Here is a 15,988-nt window from a genome sequence, read left to right on the forward strand (position 1 = left end):
CAAGACATTATCACAAAGGGAACTTCAAACCATTACAAATAAAAACTCAGCACGTTTTCCAACAATCTGTCAGGAATAGCAACAATATAATTAAAATAAACCAAGATGACCGCTGAAACATCCCGAAATATTTCAACTAAAATAATACGACTATGTCAAGTTGTTACAGTTGACACCTACCTGTGAAATAACGAACATATATTTTATTTGGCTGGATTATATTATAGAACCACATAAGACCATTTGACATTTCCCTCAGTTCATCTTATGACAAAACTGAAAAAAACGAAAGAACTTGCGGATTGTTGTCTCACTCACTCAGAGACAAAAAGTAATAACGTGTTGTGAATACGATATCTTTTACCAAGCTTTTATTTTTGCCCGGCTTCTTTGCTTTAGTCATTATTCTGAGTATCAACGTGAAGTGGCCAGTTAAGTTTTATATTTAAAAGAGGTATTAGAATCTGTTCAATGAGGTCTCATTTAATTATCTCATTAACAGAGTTTTTTTACAAAGCAAATTTGTTTTTCAATTTTCTCAAAATAACATCATAAAACCTATAATGTTTCATACTTACATATACTTCAGGAGCCGAGTACTATCAACTGTAAAGATATCGGTAGCTAATTTGTTAGCACCTTTATAAGGCAAACAAAGAAGTACAAAGCCGTAAGCAGGTATTAAATTAATACCCAAATTATATTGTGTATATTAATAAATTTGAAATATATGTAAAAATATACAAATATAAGCATTAGGTAATAAATCATAAGCCTGCAATAATTAAAATGTCTGTAATCTGTACAATTCCAAAATACGGGTTCCACGGATGTTGCTTACATAATCTCTTAATAAGCTTTTGTTTCGCCATTCACATTAAACACAGATATTCCGAGAAAAACCAAAAAAGACATGCTTTTCAAGATGGCGTTTGATCCCCGTGGTCCCCGAAGCTCCAATTTTATGACACGCAAACAGAGATTCCTGAAATTGTAGGTGTCAAATTTCATTACTGTCACTATTGTTTAAACCCCATTTAAGACCTAAAATCTGTTTTTGCAGTCACATTTTTAAGTCCTAAATATTCTTCCTGCATTTATTTTAGTAAATTTGTATTGCATAGCACTCGTGTACCAATTATGGATCTACTGATGTCTATTTTTAACCGACTTCAAGATTTCAAAGGGAGGTTCTCAATTCGGTTGTATGTTTTTTTTTTTATGTTTGTTACTCCATAACTCCGTCATTTCTGGACCGATTTTGAAAATTCTTTTTTTTAATGGAAGTATATATAGTAACGGCACCAGTCATGGGACTTGTAAGAGGAAATTTGGAGTATTTGTGATATTTCCCTGATACATGTAAAATGTTACCGCCTTGTGTGTTAGAAGTTGAATGTCCCATCCGTCTTTTATGTTTCAGGCGTGTTGTATCAAAAATTCAGCAATTAGTTTCCACATAATTAAAAAATTAAAACTATGTGTTTTTTCTCCAGTCATGGTCGGCAAAGCTCCAGTAATGGTACCCCGGTAATGGGCGTAGATCCAGTAATGGGGCCCCTATAATGGGCATCCCTATGAGTATAAAATATTGGAATAGGAAATAAGATTTGGCAAATTCAGCTTCCAAAATTTGACCCACACTAATAGACCGGGAGTCAGGAACAGATTTCCATGCCCAATCGCCTCCCGGGCGAAAACTCGTATCCACTTGTATGTACATCGAATAATTTTGTCTTGATTAATTTTAGGAATAATTATGATCATGGTTGTTTTATAGGTTTTAGGGACAGGATTTCGCAAATGATGACCCATCTTGGAATCCAAGATGGCGGACATGCACTATGTCATAAAAGTCGTCATGGATGTCGTTTTATAGGTTTAAGGGAGTGCAGATTTCAAAAATTATGACCATTTTGGAATCCAAGATTGCGAACATGCACTATGTCATAAAAGTCGTCATGGATGTCGTTTTATGGGTTTTAGGAAGTGCTAGTTTCGAAAATGATGACCATTTTGGAATCCAAGATAGCGGACATGCACTATGTCATAAAAGTCGTCATGGATGTCGTTTTATAGGTTTAAGGGAGTGCAGATTTCGAAAATGATGACCATTTTGGAATCCAAGATGGCGGACATGCACTATGTCATAAAAGTCGTCATGGATGTCGTTTTATAGGTTTAAGGGAGTGCAGATTTCAAAAATGATGACCATTTTGGAATCCAAGATGGCGGACATGCACTATGTCATAAAAGTCGTCATGGATGTCGTTTTATAGGTTTAAGGGAGTTCAGATTTCAAAAATGATGACCATTTTGGAATCCAAGATGGCGGACATGCACTATGTCATAAAAGTCGTCATGGATGTCGTTTTATAGGTTTAAGGGAGTGCAGATTTCGAAAATGATGACCATTTTGGAATCCAAGATGGTGGACATGCACTATGTCATAAAAGTCGTCATGGATGTCGTTTTATGGGTTTTGGGGAGTGTCGATTTCGAAAATGATGACTAGTGTATTGGCGTCTCGAGCGCTTACGTCATAGTGACGTCACTGACAGTTAGGTGTTAGTCGATGATAGACCGCGAGCAGAGCAGTCGTATCACGTGATGTTTGGGTTGACGAGCCGTTGGAAATACATTACATCGTATGATTTACTGTGGTAAATACAGAACATTACAATGACCATTTTGAAATCCAAGATGGCAAATTTACGACGGCCCAGCCATACGGTCAAAATTAGGTGGGGCTTGCTCGACCAAATGTCATAGAGGGACCCTGGCAGTTTCTGAAGCCGCCATTTTTATTTCAAAATGGCTGATTCTAAACGGCGCCCGATTTTCAAGTTTGTCCTAGCGCGCTAAATGTTGGTCACGGAAACTCGGGGTCCCATGGATTGCTATAAAATTTTTTTGGAAAAAATCCAAGATGGAAAAAATTACCACTTATTTTGTATAGCAACTTCTTAACGGCATCGTGCTCGACCAAATGTCATAGAGGGCCCCGCGACAAATTGGTCTGATATTGCTTAATCCGTTTTTTACATACACATAGCTTCTTTTGATAGGTACTGTGAAGGTTTTGTAACCTTTACAGCCTTTTTTTTCAGTAACTGGCGACAGCCACGTTTTGAATTTAGAATCGTATCGCCCTATCAAATGGAACGCGGGTGCGTGATCGCCATTCCTGAAGAGGCAGTCATTCTGTATAGATGATTTGTCAATTAGCTAACCTGTGAGAAAAAAATGAATGAAAGATCAATCCTCTATGTTTAAATATCTACCACATCTTCCCCAATAGGCGCATCCCCTTTACAGTACTAGCCGCTTGTTGCACTCCCTAAAACCTTTATGACATAGTGCATGTCCGCCATCTTGGATTCCAAAATGGTCATCATTTTCGAAACTAGCACTCCCTAAAACCCATAATATGACATAGTGCATGTCCGCCATCTTGGATTCCAAAATGGTCATCATTTTCGAAATCTGCACTCCCTTAAACCTATAAAACGACATCCATGACGAATTTTATGACGTAGTGCATGTCCGCCATCTTGGATTTCAAAATGGTCATCATTTTCGAAATCTGCACTCCCTTAAACCTATAAAACGACATCCATGACGAATTTTATGACATACTGCATGTCCGCCATCTTGGATTCCAAAATGGTCATCATTTTCGAAACTAGCACTCCCTAAAACCCATAAAATGACATCCATGACGACTTTTATGACATAGTGCATGTCCGCCATCTTGGATTCCAAAATGGTCATCATTTTCGAAATCTGCACCCCCAAACCTATAAAACGACATCCATGACGAATTTTATGACATAGTGCATGTCCGCCATCTTGGATTCCAAAATGGTCATCATTTTCGAAACTAGCACTCCCTAAAACCCATAAAATGACATCCATGACGACTTTTATGACATAGTGCATGTCCGCCATCTTGGATTCCAAAATGGTCATCATTTTCGAAACTAGCTCTCCCTTAAACCTATAAAACGACATCCATGACAACATTTATGACATAGTGCATGTCCGCCATCTTGGATTCCAAAATGGTCATCATTTTCGAAACTAGCACTCCTACTATACGAGTTTTCGCCCGGGAGGCGATGACTGACGAAATTTGCGTCTGGCTCGCGGTCTATAACTAAGAGGGCAAGTTAATAAAAGTTTGTAAAAACGATATTAATTTTATCTGAAGTCCGAGCATACCTCCTGACAAATTTCAATACTACATTTTATTGTTTAAACGTGAAATGACGGCATGGGAAGCATCATTATGTAAATTGTCCCATCATAGGAGGCATGTAGTTTTACAGCTCCTATAATGGGATTGGGCAAAATACTACTATTTTTTTACATCTCTGGAGTCAGAAAATAGTGTGTTGTATACCTTATCTCATGGTGAATGCAATTAACAAAACACATTCTAGTTTACACCAAGTAATAATTAATTAAATTAAATATATGAACTCACTTCTCTTAGCAAAGTTGTTAAGAATACTTACTGGTTATTTTTTTCAGTGACACGACAACTTTTGGGTTGGCGCCAATTTCTTAAATAATAACCGAATTTCATAAAAAGTCAAACTTAAGCAGCTCTATGACTCTTGTTTATGGTCAAATATTACCAGTGTTTATAAACTAGTTTAAGATACTTATTTTACAAGATTTGTAGTTTTATGACCCATTACCGGTTCCACGCCCATTACCGGGTCCACTACTATACATACAGATTGGTCTCGTTTTCGTCAAAAAGCAGTTCTGATGATGGGATCCATGAGGAATCGAGGGAACTTCTCAAATGTTAAAGTCATACATATAGTGAATTTAGTATTTTCATCAACAAATCAAGCACTTACATTTAAAAAAGTGACATTTGATGAAGTGGAACTGCTGATGATGATCAGAACGGAACTCTTCAATGATGCATAGTTCACGTTTGGCGATTTGTCCTCTTCGTTATGTTTGTTAAGCAAGTTAGGTTTTCAAGAAACATTTTTGTCAAGCTCGAGTTCTGATGATGGGATCCATGAGGAATATAGGGTACTCCTCAAATGTGAAAGGCATACATATAGTGATTTTTGTATTTTTATAAACAAATCCACCACTTCCATTTTAAAAAGTGACATTTGATGAAGTGGAACTGCTGATGATGATCAGAACGGAACTCTTCAATGACGCATAGTTCACGTTTGGCGATTTGTCCTCTTCGTTATGTTTGTTAAGCAAGTTAGGTTTTCAAGAAACATTTTTGTCAAGCTCGAGTTCTGATGATGGGATCCATGAGGAATCCAGGGAGCTCCTCAAATGTGAAAGGCATACATATAGTGATTTTTGTAATTTTATAAACAAATCCAGCACTTCCATTTAAAAAAGTGACATTTGATGAAATGGAAACTGCTGATAATGATCAGAATGGAACTCTCCAATGACACATAGTTCACGTTTGGCGATTTGTTCTCTTCCTTATGGACCCAGACCTAAACTTGGACCCGGACCCGGGTCTGAACATGGACCCCAACTCGGACCCGGACCCGGACCGAACTCTGACCCAATCTTGGACCCGGACAGCCGGACACGGACCCGGACTCTGATCCGGACCCGGAAATGCTACTAGAAAAGTGGGTTAGGTGGGTGGTTGGGTTTTGAACTGCGATTCTCACAGAACAGAACTGCTATCAGAAAAGTAGGTTAGGTTAGAGCTGTGACCCTTACAGAAACGAAATGCTATCAGAAAAGTAGGTTAGGTTAGGTTAGAACTGCGACCCCTACAGAAACGAAATGCTACTAGAAAAGTGGGTGGTTTTACCTCCTTTTCTACATTATTAGGCAAAAGATGCTGTCTTTTTCATTTCATTGTCTGGAATCTAGGAGTGCACCATCAACAATAAGTGAACTTTCAGCGGCATCCCCCATTGAAGTCGGTTTTTTTTCTTAAAAATTATATTGAAATCCACTCAATAGTTTAGGCGCTAGAAGTAAAAATATGATTTAATATTCGGCATCCTCTCAAGGCGCTTGTATTGATTTTTCTTTAATAAAACAAGTGTAAACAGGTTGTGAAGGGCAAGAGGAATCTACCTATATGTCATTTTAAAAAATCCGTCCAGTATCCCGAGCTACAGGGTGTACTGATTATCAGTATTTAAACCCATAACCCTACTTTCTGTTTAAGTCGCAGTCGAGTAAAATGTTGATATTGGGGTATAACGTGTAAAATGTATAGACAAAAGTGGAATTCATATTCTCCTACAAGTTTCCTATTAAGAGAATATCCCCTGAAAGGGTATAAGCGCTAAATCTGGATTCAGCTATTATTTTCTATAACAAGATGTATTTTTTCCGCAAAGATATCTAGGACTTTTTTGTGTAGAATTTAATAAGCTTTAATGTTGCCTTACACCATATTTTCATAGAGAACGTAGATTTAGAGTAAAACGCAAATTTCTCCAGGATGGTACACATTTTCCAAGATGGCTGCGATTCCTCAAGGTCCCCAAATGTGAAATAGTGTGGACATGAAAAAGAGACCTTTAATTAACATACATACCAAATTTCATAACCATGGAAGGATTTCGAGGTTAGACTTAATCCGACTGTACTAATCGGTATATCGTCAAATTTGATTCGCTGAAACCGATTTGGATGAAATTATGTGTCTATACTACATTTCAACGGGTTCCTGAATAGTTTGAAAACACCTGCTGTCGGTCATGTCATCTTTTTTTTTCAGGAAGCATCTTGAACGACCTAATAGACATTGCCGCACACAGTAGGTACCACCCGCCGTGACCATACAGATGGTTTCTAAAAAGCTTAAAAAAGGATAGGAAGTTTAAGATTTATGTATAGGTTTTATTCTTTTGAGACGAAATGTAGGTACAAGGCCATGGCTATTAAGGTGAGATTTTTTTAAATTCAAAATCCCTCTGGGTCCAGTTCCAGTACTATAAACTGATAACAGTCTCTTGTGTCAATGAAAAACATACCCAATTTGAAATTTCGTTATATTTGAAAAAATATACAAAGAACTTATATTATAATTAATTTGTTCTGTACAATTTAAACTTAGATAGATATCCATGAATACTAATAAATGCGTTACACATATAATAGTTTGAGAACTAAATCGTATCAAATACATAAATTTATAACGTCAGTTGGAAATAGTAGAACCCGTATCTAAAATTCCAGTTTTAATTTTTATATACACACACATACCTATAGGTACAATTTCAACTGTTAAGTTACAAAAGTTAGCTACATAGCTCCGTACCCTATACAGTACAAATTAGTTTTGGTTGCCCTATGTTTAAAGATCAATTGTAATAATTAAGCATTGTATAGGTACCCTAAACAATTATAAAAATGATTCCTCTTTAATTAACAAGTTATTGATATAATAATAACGCACATTAAGGGTAGGTTGCACTAAACCATCAGTACCTAATCACAATAATGACGTCTCTTTATTTCTTGTAAAGTGAAGTTGATAGTTCTCTGTCGAGCTATGATAGGTAATCAGTCTATCGCGTTCGCGCGGTTGTGGTTAGTGCACCCGGACCTAAGTCAAGGCCTTGTTTACACAATAATGGACTGCGGACTCATATCACTGGAGTTGACATACGCGCCATTCAAAGATTTAGAGTAAATGCCTGTGCCTGTGCTTGACACTGGCCCAATAGTTGCGATTTTCAATCTTAATTCCAGGAACGTCAACTATTGGAATTAGCCGGTTAAACACTTAAGACGTTTAACTTAATAGGTACCACTATGCCAACATTGGACGCAAGTTTATTGTCAAAATCGGATCAATTATGCTTCAGTCTTAGTAACCCGAATTTGAATCTGGATGGATTCTCGTTGCCTATTTATACGTGCGGTGATTACTAAATGACGCTACATGTACGAGTATAATAAATAATAATAATTATGCCTCAAACGGTTTATTCGTTATCGGCAATACTAGGTATAAGTAGGTAGGTACAATCTTACAATGTCATAGGTGTATTAAGTGTATATTAGTTTCACCCAGGAGTAATGAAAAAGTAATAATGCTGAAAAAGTTATCTCTAGTACCACCAAATTTCACCTAAATGGTAAATGTAGGGAGTTTAGCTAAATACCTCGCTTTTTATTTCGTTAACGAACTAAAATGAACCCGACTAAACTAGATACAGTGTAACGTGTTCTTCTACATATCATTTGGATTAAATATTATGTCCTACCGTGTATTTGACGTGTACTGTGCCTGCCGAGCCTGAGCCTGTCCATCTCTTTTCTTCCCTAGAATGGAATCTCTTAAAATTTGCGCAAGTAGCATTCACTTCAGATCCAACCTTTTTTTTATTGGGTAGGTACTTATACAACTCATTATCAGAAACTAAGCCAGACACAAAAAAGAAATCACAGCCCGAACATAAAAATAAGTAACGTATTCTGACTACAGTGAGATCTTTATGATATTGGAGTTATGTTTATTTTTTAATTTTGTCCTTTTCATTGCATATATTTTGTGTTTGCGCAAACATCATAGTATAAATAAGGGAGTATACCTAAATTGCAGCTGTATGCTTCCGTACGCACAAGTAGGTACTATGTTTTTTTCCAGCTAAATAAATAAATTAACGATTAGACTTTTATCCATGAAATAAATATGAATAACCTTACCAAAAAACAATAAAATATGTTTTCATAATTATGGCACTAAATTAGGAATTGTTAAGTATATAGCTATAATTTATTTGCGGTCTAATGTCATGGTCATACATAATATATCTTCAAATTAAATTATTTCTCTAAAATGTCCGATTCTGTATGTTTATAATTTACAATAGTTAGTTAGACAATATGTTCTGAAACTATTATAGGCCTCAAATACTTAGGTCATTTCGCAAATAAAACGAAAATAATATACCCAATGACATGAAGTCTTAAAGTAGGCATTATTATTTTAGGGAGTGATAAAACTCATATTTTTTGTATGTAGTATAAATGCAAGGTGGAATGGTAGATATCCTTAATTAGTGCTACTACAATACAAACTATTTAGCTGCATTCTGCTTTGGATAAAGTAGGACATTTAAAAGGAGTAACTGCAACATATTGCGAAAAAAATAGGTTACTCTGTTAAATATCCTCGACTCCGGTTCAAGGAGTAGCTGGCCTGTATAATCCTACGTTTAGGCAACATCAAATTTTAAACACTGCAGGATATCTAGCATAAAATATTATAGCAAATTAAAACATACATTCCAAATACATGTACCTAAATTGTGGCAGCAAATTGAGTCAAGTACACTAGCGAGTGCACCTGTCTGTTGATTATACATAATAACAGGAGCCCGGTTTACCTTCCACGCCCCCCGCCACGGCTTAATGTCGGTTTGCGTTTGTAAAATGACGCATTTGATTCAAATAGAATATGAACAATTTTCCATAAATCCCTCCTTAAGCCGCAAGTTTGAAGAAGGTCTTGTCAGGTACATTATTTCCTGACATCACTAGAATCTACTAAGATTTTTAAACGATTATATTTTGTTTCACTAGGAACAAAAAAAATTAAATTGACACAAACTCCAACTCATGCCCAGAACTATTTTGTCTGTCTACTTGTAATCAACTAACTTAGATAAATAAGTTAAACTGTCATGTTATTAAATTTTATAATAAATAAATTAAGATAGGTATATTTTTTTAAAGAACTTACCTATAAATTATGTTTAGCCTAGAACTATATTAGGTAGCTCGTTTTTTAAGCAGTTTCATTACAAGTAGACTTGCAAATTACCTACAATACATTAGTATACCTTTTCAAAATAGCACCGCCATTCAAATTACGATAAATGATTTATTATATTTTTCGAAATAATAACATTTTAATATCGAAATTGGTCTTTACTTTTCTTGTCAGAACTACAGTCTGAAAAATTACCTAATTACATCACTTTTAGCAGGTAGAATATATGTGCCATTCTCAACCAAAAGGGCACTTATTGTCGGTTGTCAATAAGGCGCTATTTCCATATAGCTTCAATTCAAAATCAACCTTATCGACAAGCGACAATGTGGTACCTTTTGGTAGAAAACGTCACATATATTATAATTAAGCTTCAACTAGCACACTTATAAGTTTAGACCACATTTGTCTTTTCTTACATTAGTTGTTTAAATTTAACGCGCTTAACGTATTTTGAAAACGATTTATTGGATACAAATTGTGCTCGCACAGCTTGGCACTAGTAATATCGGTACCTTACCAACTTGAAAATTATCATAATACAATTTGTTACTAGTAGGCATAATTATGTCCACTTGTTGGTGACTTATTAAATTACTCCTAAATACCCATAGCACATTTAGTAATCAGTTGTGTAAATGTAATAATTATAACTAATCAATAAAAATGGAAAAACTACACCATTCACTTCTATTCACAACGACGGGACTTAATCGCGCAATATTAAGTTTTAACTCCGACATCCCTAGTGCGCAAAACGTTCAAATTAATAAACAAGACAGGTGCGGGTAGTGCGAAAAACTCGCACGCCTAGAAGATGTTGATGTCAACTTTAGCCAGTCTTCTCCGAGACCACGGGGACAACGACGTCCTCGAAACGTCGGAGGTAAATTAAAAACTTAATTTACGGGATTAAGTCCCGTCGTTGTGAATAATAATGAGTAAAAATCGTGAAAGTTTAAATCAGTGTTTTACACCATTCACCTCAACGTACAACAATCTCTGCCCGTGCGTTATACACTATACAAAACGATATCACGCACGACCGTCAACCGTACTAGTGGAACTGTTCAAACTGTCGCAGAACCGTCGAGTTCTGAAATCGTTATCTACGTCGTCGGCGCCGGGCGGCCGGCCCGTCCACAGCCAGCAGCACGCGCGCCACAGCGGGTTTCAAGCGGAGGGGTGCACGGCGGACGGCAGCGGGTGCGAGGTCAGGTGCGTGGAGTCGCTGCGGCGCGGCGGCGCGGGCGGCGGCCTCTTCTTGATGGGCTTGGGCTCGTCGCGGCGCGGCGCCGAGCTCGTCTCGCCTCGCCCGTACACGTTCTCGTAGAACGGGTCCTCCACTGCGCTGCCGTAATGCTCCTGCACCCACATCGACACGCTCGTCTCTTTGTAGTCCTCCGACAGTGGATATTCTCGGAAGCCCAGCACTTCGTGAGGTGTCGTCGCAGGCTCCAACTTACACTTTTGTGCGACCTGCCACTTCTTTCTCATCACACGTTGCAGATCTTTAAGAAATTCTTTGGGTGGGTTGCTGTTGGAATCAACCAATTTCTTGGGAGACGATAGTCGTGTGCTTTCGTTGCGTTTCGGCGGGGGCGGCTTGCGCGGCGACGACGGCGGTGCCTCCTTCAAGTTAAATGTGATTTTCTTGTTCTTTTTCGCAGAGTCGGTGCACGTCGGCAAATCGTCAGCGAAATTCACTTTCTTAATCGACCCCGTGCGTTCCTTCGTTGGCTCCGTCATTATTTTCTTTTGAATGGAGGGACTGCCGTTGCTTAACGTCTTGTTTTGAAGTTCCGCTAAACATGCTCCGTAAGCCACGTTCTGTTGACCGTAGATGCTCTTATCGGAATGAAGGGAGGAGGTCCGCGACGCGCTGGAGCTGACGCTGTCCAGGGAGGGCTGCCGCGGGAACGAGCGGCTCAGGTCGGAGTTTCGAGAGTTGGCTCGGGCGGTCTGTTCGATCTGATGCGAAGTCAGCTGATTGACGATGTCGTGCACGCGGCCCGGTTGAGTGTCTATAGTGTGTTCGGGCGGCGGAGGAGGCAGGCTGAGCTGAGAGCCCGAGAGGTCCTCGACGGGATCGGGGGGCGGCGGGGGCGGCGGCAACGAGTCCAGGCTCAGTGTGGAGCTGAACATGGCGTCGGGCTCCAGGGCGGGCGGCGGAGGCAGGTCGTCGGCGGGCGGCGCGCGCCCCGGCTCGTACAGGCCGGCGTACCCGTACAGCGAGGAGGCGGTGTCGGCGGCCGCTGGCGCGGTATCGCGCGGGATGCTCTCGTAGATGGCGTATCCCGGGGACGTCGGCTCGTCGCGAGCCGGGCTGCTTACCAGTGTCGTTCTGCCATAAATTGCACTTTCTGACGAATCTGTAAAAATAAAGCTTGTATTAGCGGACCTTTTAATTAAGTTACAACAACATGAACTGAATTGGCCGAGTGAGCGTCATTTAGAGCACGTACTGATGTGGTGCCTGCGCTTAAGCGTGGAGTCATCACACGGGGCGCGCGGCGTGCGCGTTAGCGTGCCTCCGTCGCCGGCCTCCTCCGCCTCGGCCGCCTCCGTCTCCGCCATCTCCTTCAACTGCCGCGTCATCCACGTCAGCGGGATGTTCGGCTTCATCGACGGTTTACGCTTTATCGTTCCTGCAACCAAGTATATAAGTGAAACATTCGTTAACATAACGTTATTTATTTAGCATGTTTTAGCGAAAAATCGTTGCAGGACTGATTTTTAGAGTTCCGTACCCAAACGGTAAAAACGGGACCCTATTACTAACACTCCGCTGTTTGTCTGTCCGTCTGTCACCAGGCTGTATCTCATGAACCGTGATAGACAGTTGAAGTTTTCACAGATGATTTATTTCTGTTGCCGCTATAACAACAAATACTAAAAACAGAATAAAATAAATATTTAAGAGGGGCTCCCATACAACAAACGTGTTTTTTTTGCCGTTTTTTGCGTAATGGTACGGAACCCTTCGTGCGCGAGTCTGACTCGCACTTGGCCAGTTTTTTCATGGTATTTTTTTGGTGTTACTTCGCAATAGAAGGAAACCCTGGGGTGTATTTTGTTCTTAGCAGCAGGTACACGTAGCAGCCACACGTAAAACCCGAAAAAAAAATCGTAAATCATCAAAAAAATTCAAGCCAGTGTACGTTTAGGGCTCTCTTAAAAATAAAATGAGCTGTTTTGAGGTGCTGCACACTACACCCAGTAGCCTAGCCTAGGGCTGGTATGGTATGTTAAGCGACTGACCCATGGGGAACTCGCAGTCGAAGGCGCTCTCGGAGGCCGTGCCGCCGTCGGACAGGCAGCCGCTCGAGCTCGACGACGAGGCGCGCGAGTGCCTGCACACAACAACACTATCACTGCATGCATCTACTTATATAAACGCGACAAGAGTAAGTTTTGTAAATACTATAGGTAGTTTCACTCACTAAGCTCAGCGTTAACCAACCTACTCATCCTCATCCACTATTTCGAAGCTACACAGTGCTACATTTTGGAAATAAATTATGGATGTATGTGAATACTACTTTATAGTACCTACCTTAAGACATCCAAAAAAAGAAAAAGAAAGCAAAGAACCGAAGAAATCATGGTGACTATAGGGCGCAAAGTAATTAGCAACACGTACCTGCCGCTGCTGATATCGGAGTTGGCGATGCTGGCGCTGCTGGAGATACTGGAGGCCTGCGCCGGGCTGCTCGCCCCCGGCGGCGCCGCGCCGCCGGTCTTCGTAGGGATCGACGTTATCTGCACAAACATCATTGTCAGCATGTCGTCGCAGAACCACCACCGAAATCGGACGGTAGTTGCGAGGTGATATTCTAACAGTTACTACCTACGTATGTGAGTTGAGGCACGACGCGCGACGTTTACCATTCAGCCTTTTAGGTTGAGGTGCAACAAAATAAGTATACAGCGATTATAATGACAGACAGGTCGTACGAGTACAAAGACTACTAGTCCCGCCACGTTCACGTATACGGTAATCTTATACAGGCTGTTGCAAGATACTTAAACATTAGTTAGAATACAAACTTTCAATTGAATAACATTTGCATTGCCATTCATACCATACGGGACATGGTTTTATTATAGAAGTTGCCTTATTTGTCAGAAAATGAAAGAAGCCATCTCACCGAGCAGGAGCGCGCGTGCGCGAGGTGGTCCAGGTCCTCCTGTGTGAGCTCCTCCACCAGCGACCGGTGGTTCTCCAGCAGCTGCCTCCCATGCTGCGGATGAAACACGACAATATGTCACCTATTTACGTATACGGCACTTCAAAATGACCACATCTTGTTAGAACAATAATTGGAATTACAATTATTTTTGTTTGAAAGTTTATTTTATTATCTTTTGTTCTAATTAAAAAATATTAACGTTAGAGCATTCCTGAGAAGTAACCCTACGTGGGATTTCAGGGTTTGTCCAATGGCTAAGGTCACCCTGTATTTAACGTGTGTTGTACGCCCAGTAGTTAAGAAAGATTATTCAACTCTTTTTGATAATATAATAATGTTTCTTTTGCAACTCTGCACAATTAACAGCAATTGATTACATCGTCTCTGCAAATACTATTTTTTACATATATATTCTGGATTGTTAAGAATAGTATAAACAACAGTCACCGTATTCATGTCAACGCAACAACGACTGACGCGACTACGAGAATCAAATATACCGAATTAGTAGGTTGGCAAATCAGGTTTTAGGTTACTTTCCGTTCATGTCATCTCGGATCGGATATGGGTAAATATGGTATTAATGCATTGAGTATGATGTCCTGAACACGAGTATATGAGATTACAAGCTCGAAAATGGTGGGGGTAAGACTGTGACGTCTGTGACGTTGTAAAGTCGGCAGTACAAAGTTTTTTTCCCCTCACTAGCTCGGAAAGCCGTCTTTTATCCTTTAAAACAAGCGAGGAAAAACGCATTTTATCCACTAGTGGGGAAAGTAATTTGACCTTGAATGGAGCGTGTTTAAGTAGCTTGACAGATAACAAAACGTAAAACGCTCATAAAAATGGTTCGTTCGATATTAATTATCATTAAATAAATGGTTTGAGAATCTAATAAAAAATACCAAATTTAGCTTTATTTAATAATTTTAAGTCATAAACCTTAAAATTCCATAAGAAACGTTAGATTTTTTATAATGATGTTAAATATAATTCTGAACGCACAAGTTGAGTCGATGCAATTTCAAAACGCATCGTTGACATTTCATACGTCAGGTCAGAACAGAAATGTCAACATTGTCATTTGTCAACAAATTTTTTACTTAAAAACAATTCTCACCGACTCACGCAAAAATCAGAATTTCCAGTGTTTTCTGTTATAATATCGTACAAAATAAGTGATTCCAGTGATGAAGATGATCTAACGCCTGTGGATGTTGCACTTTCCTCGCTATAGTGAGAGGAAAAGTTTTGTGTTACACACGGGTGCAAATGTATTTTACTTCTCGTGTGTTGAAACACTTGCTACGCTCAGGATTCTATTTTAGACCCACTCGCTTCGCTCGTGGTTCAACTATAGAATCCTTTCGCGTGCTCGTGTTTCAATTCCACACTCGCGGGTAAAATACAACTTTGCACCCTTGTATAACAAATAACTATTTTTAATCTTTTAAACATACCATATGTGGGGTACCAAATGAAAGGCCTTTGTGAGTAGATCACAAAATATATAACATACTATGACATTTTCACTACTTGGTCTAACAAATTATGTATTTTAATAAAGTTTTTTTTTAATCTTTTAAACATTCAAAACGTTCAAAAATTTCAACAACAAAGCCCTTCCAATTGGTAACCCACATGGTATATATAAAACAAAAAAAAAACTTCGTACTGCCGACTTTATGACGTCACAGTAACAACCCCCACCAATATCGCGCTTGTCATCTCATATATTTGTATTCAGGGTATCATACTGAATGCACTGATACCAAATATACCCAAATCGGAGATGACATGAGAGAAAATCGATGTATAGAAGACTTTTAGACTATGTACCTACTGACTAAATAGGTATTCAACTCAGTTCAAAATGAGTAAAACCAAACCAAATGCCTGGATTCTACAGTTAGAGATGCTAAAATATTATTTCATTTCATGTCCTTATTTCAATCAAACAATTATGTAGTTTGTAATGAAGCGATCATCGAAAACTTGAGTAAAAATTCAGAACTTGAACCTGCATGGATAATGACTGCCA

At 39.1% G+C, this 15,988-nt stretch overlaps 2 protein-coding genes across 4 annotated transcripts in view; one reads left to right on the forward strand and one right to left on the reverse strand.

Moving 5' to 3' along the window:
• Positions 1-419: 419 nt before the first annotated feature.
• Positions 420-15,988, forward strand: part of LOC134754214 (neprilysin-2) — a 278,975-nt gene continuing 263,406 nt past the window's right edge. The window contains exon 1 of the mRNA XM_063690383.1: positions 420-424. The gene's annotated coding sequence lies outside the window, so the exon portion shown is untranslated. The remainder of the gene's footprint in view (positions 425-15,988) is intronic.
• Positions 7,006-15,988, reverse strand: part of LOC134754182 (amyloid beta A4 precursor protein-binding family B member 1-interacting protein) — a 129,874-nt gene continuing 120,891 nt past the window's right edge. For 2 of the 3 annotated variants that reach the window (XM_063690314.1, XM_063690312.1), the window contains 6 exons: positions 13,906-13,998; positions 13,398-13,516; positions 13,016-13,107; positions 12,220-12,402; positions 10,730-12,126; positions 7,006-10,441 (listed from right to left, as the gene is read on the reverse strand). In XM_063690314.1, coding sequence (XP_063546384.1) covers positions 10,928-12,126; positions 12,220-12,402; positions 13,016-13,107; positions 13,398-13,516; positions 13,906-13,998 — 1,686 coding nt within the window. In that variant the 3' untranslated portion in view covers positions 7,006-10,441; positions 10,730-10,927. Of the gene's footprint in view, positions 10,442-10,702; positions 12,127-12,219; positions 12,403-13,015; positions 13,108-13,397; positions 13,517-13,905; positions 13,999-15,988 lie in introns of those variants that run through there. The other variant, XM_063690313.1, reaches the window with a different exon arrangement.

This window comes from Cydia strobilella, chromosome Z, assembly GCF_947568885.1.
Source record: "Cydia strobilella chromosome Z, ilCydStro3.1, whole genome shotgun sequence".
Taxonomy (NCBI): Eukaryota; Metazoa; Arthropoda; class Insecta; order Lepidoptera; family Tortricidae; genus Cydia; species Cydia strobilella.